Source organism: Papaver somniferum, chromosome 8 (assembly GCF_003573695.1).
Source record: "Papaver somniferum cultivar HN1 chromosome 8, ASM357369v1, whole genome shotgun sequence".
NCBI lineage: Eukaryota > Viridiplantae > Streptophyta > Magnoliopsida > Ranunculales > Papaveraceae > Papaver > Papaver somniferum.
This window is the reverse complement of record NC_039365.1, coordinates 110,582,004-110,585,379: the sequence shown is the minus strand read 5'-3', so window position 1 is coordinate 110,585,379 and position 3,376 is coordinate 110,582,004. Positions and strand designations below refer to the sequence as shown.

The following is a 3,376-nucleotide window of genomic DNA, read 5'->3' as shown; positions in this document are numbered from 1 at the left end:
GTGATTCCACAATATCTTGTTTTGTTAATCGATTAAGATTATTGTGAGGTGATTGATAATACTAGGCTGTTCTCCGGGAATATAAGTCTGGTTTATCAATTGGTTCCTGTTCACCTTTATTTATCAAAATACGGAACAAAACTCATAGGTATATATGTGGGAGACAGATTTATCAATTCAATAGACTTTTCTGTGTGAGACAGATTTGTTTATCAAGTCTTCGACTTTGGGTCGTAGCAACTCTTAGTTGTAGGTGAGATCAGCTAAGGGAATCAAGTGCACAGAGTCCGACGTGGTTCAAGAGGCGTAAGGAACGCAACTGTACCGTGATTAGTGTGAGATTGGTTAAGGCTCAACAACATTCCAGTCCGAAGTTAACTTGGTATTAGGCTAGTGTCTGTAGCGGATTAATACAGTGTGGTGTTCAAATATGGACTAGGTCCCAGGGTTTTTCTGCATTTGCGGTTTCCTCGTTAACAAAATTTCTGGTTTCTGTGTTATTTCTTTTTCGCTAGGGTAGCGTTATATTTGTTTATATAATTGAAATATCACAGGTTGTGCGTAAGTTCAATTAATTGTGAATCCAATATTTGGTTGTTGATTAAATTGATTGACACTTGGATATTGGTTTTTGATACCGTCCAAGTTGTTTCTTATATTAATCAGGCTCACGAATTTCTATCTGTTTGATTTACTGATTACATTAAGAAACAGAGATATAACTCTTTGATATATTTCTTGATTGAGCTCGCTTTATTAGTTGGTGCTCTCAGAATTATATTGGAGTTAGTCCATACAGATTGTTAAGAGAAATATTGGGTGTGGTTGTTAGACTCCCGCTTTTTCAATCACCAGCAAGAAGAACACGAAGAACAGACAGTTGAAGACCATCATTTACAATCGGTTACCTTTTCATTAAAAAAAAAACGGTCGTTCATTCAGCCGTCTTATTAACTGTTTTCTGTAACATTATTCTGCAGCGTCTATAAACATTACAGTTTCTTTTTTTCTATTATTTTCTCCTTTCTCTTCTTTTCAAACACTTCGGTCTACGAATCAATATTTTGAGAGGCCGTTTACCATGATGAGGTAATTCTCATGTTACCAAGAAAATGGTGGAAGCTATTTACACATGATTGATATGTAATATTTTTTAAATTATTTTATTTGTTCTAGTTCTATTACTGATTCAGTCAATCACTGCTTGTGCAGAGTTTTAATTCCATTACATGATATTATTTTTCATTAAATTTGAAAGGGCGTGCTTTGCTAAATCAGTTGATAATCTATGCTTAATGATGACAGATAATATTTGAAATTATTTTGATTTTTAGTGAATTGAGATATAAGAGGAGTTAATGGTAACCAGAATTTTGAAATCCTTACAGTACCATTCAATCATGAATAGTAGTGGAATTCAGAGTGTTGGTTGTTTTAAAAATCTTGATATCACTTTCAATTGAGTTTTTTATTTATGTTATATGACGTGTCACCATGTATGGATGACACACCATTTATAGGTCAGGTGTCTAGAAATGATGAAGACACACATTTATTTACGTGTCTTTATTGTACTTTGTTTTTCTCATACATAAGGGCCTATAAAAGGGTGATGCCCGACGGATTGTAATATATGACCGAACTAGTAATAATACAATGCTCCCTTTCTTATTAAGTTATGACCCTTAAGCTTCTTTATGACATTTAAAATTATCATACAGAGAACAGAACCCCACTTAGTACTCACTACTATTAACTTAGTGCCTTAACAATTATATATCTAAGTGATTAGTACATAACTGTTAGGTATATAGTTTGTATACAAGAGCACTTGGGAAATTAAGATTGATTGTTCTAACATAATACCAGTATTCAAGTATACCACTTATACGACATAGTGAATTTATAACACGTTATCAGCACGAAATAGCTCGGTGTGTACGTGGTGTTCCAGTATTCAATCAAGCTAAAGGAGTGGTCGTCTGTTCCGATCATTTTCAGGCTCCATTCCGGCAGGTTTGACATTTCTATCACATTTCTTTTAAAATGTCGTCGAATTTAGTTAGTCTGGATTTTATGCCACTTGAGGACTCCGGTGAAAACTATCTCTCATAGGCGCTCGATGCAGAGCTGCATCTGGAAGCGAATAAACTTGGTCATACGATCATTGGAGGAGATTGTACATCAGACGAACGCGCTAGAGCTGTAGCTTACTTGTGCCGTCACCTCTCCCCAACCCTGAAACATGAGGTAGCATACTGTAGAGAACCTCAAAAGTTATGGAGTACCATAAAAGGGAAATATGACCATTTTAAAGTGGTCACCCTGCCAAAAATTCGTGACCAATGGATTCATCTGAGGTTTCAGAATCTGTATCGTCTTACAATTTTGAATTGCATAAAATTGCTGCTCAATTTGAGATGTGCGGTGAGCCGTTGTCAGAAGAATCCAAGCTAGAGAAGACGTTAGGCACATTTCATGCTTCGCATATTGTACTTCAGCAGTTATATCGGGAACGCCGTTTTACACGGTATTCTGATCTTATATGATGTCTTCTCGTGGATCAGCAGAATAACGAATTGTTAATTAAAAATCACGAGTCCCGTCCTTGTGGTTCTGCTCCGGTGCCCGAAGTAAATAGGGCATCGTATTCTGGACATGGACATGATCGTGGTAAGCAGGGTTATCGTGGAAAGAAGCGTAAACGCGGAGGCTATAGGCATAGAAATGCCAACAGCCATCCGTATAACAAAAATGTGGGAGCGAAGCAAGATAAAGGGAAGGGATCGACTTCCAATTCTCAAAAGAAATCTGAGAATCCCCCCAAGAAAAATGACGAGGGTTGTTATCGCTGTGGTTCTAAAGACCATTGGTATAAATGATGTCGCGCTGATCTATGTGAGCCTCACAAGAAAAGGGAAGCAAATGTTGAGATGAACTTGGCAGAACGCAATATTTCCACTGAATCTCCAAAGTTAGAGGTTTCTGACTACCTACTCGATTTTGAGGGCAATGGATACCAGACTGCTCTTGACCAGTTTGTTGATGGGTTGTTTAGTGTAAATTAAAGTTGTAATATCCCGTTTTTAGTGTGTTACCTTATTTTGTACTTACCTATTTTTGGTATTTTTGGCTTGTACTAATTTTTGGGCTTGTATTTGTGTAATATGTATGAATGTATGTAATATACGTGTGTTTCTAAAATTATTTTGTGGAACTATCTTATACCTTCTCTATGTATATGAAAGGGTATGGACTCTGAAAGCAATCTCGATGGTGAATTTTATCTTGTTGATAGTGGGACGACAAATTCAATATTTCGAAGTACTAAGTACTTCGTAACCTTGAAAAGGTTCAAGGATAGTATCACTACCAT

General features: G+C 36.5%; 1 protein-coding gene across 1 annotated transcript; it reads left to right on the top strand.

Moving 5' to 3' along the window:
• Positions 1 to 2,345: 2,345 nt before the first annotated feature.
• LOC113305919 lies at positions 2,346 to 2,882 on the top strand. Its single transcript, XM_026554907.1, has 2 exons — positions 2,346 to 2,492; positions 2,568 to 2,882. Exons 1-2 carry the CDS (start codon positions 2,346 to 2,348, stop codon positions 2,880 to 2,882), a joined length of 462 nt encoding a protein of 153 aa, XP_026410692.1.
• The last annotated feature ends 494 nt before the right edge of the window (positions 2,883 to 3,376 follow it).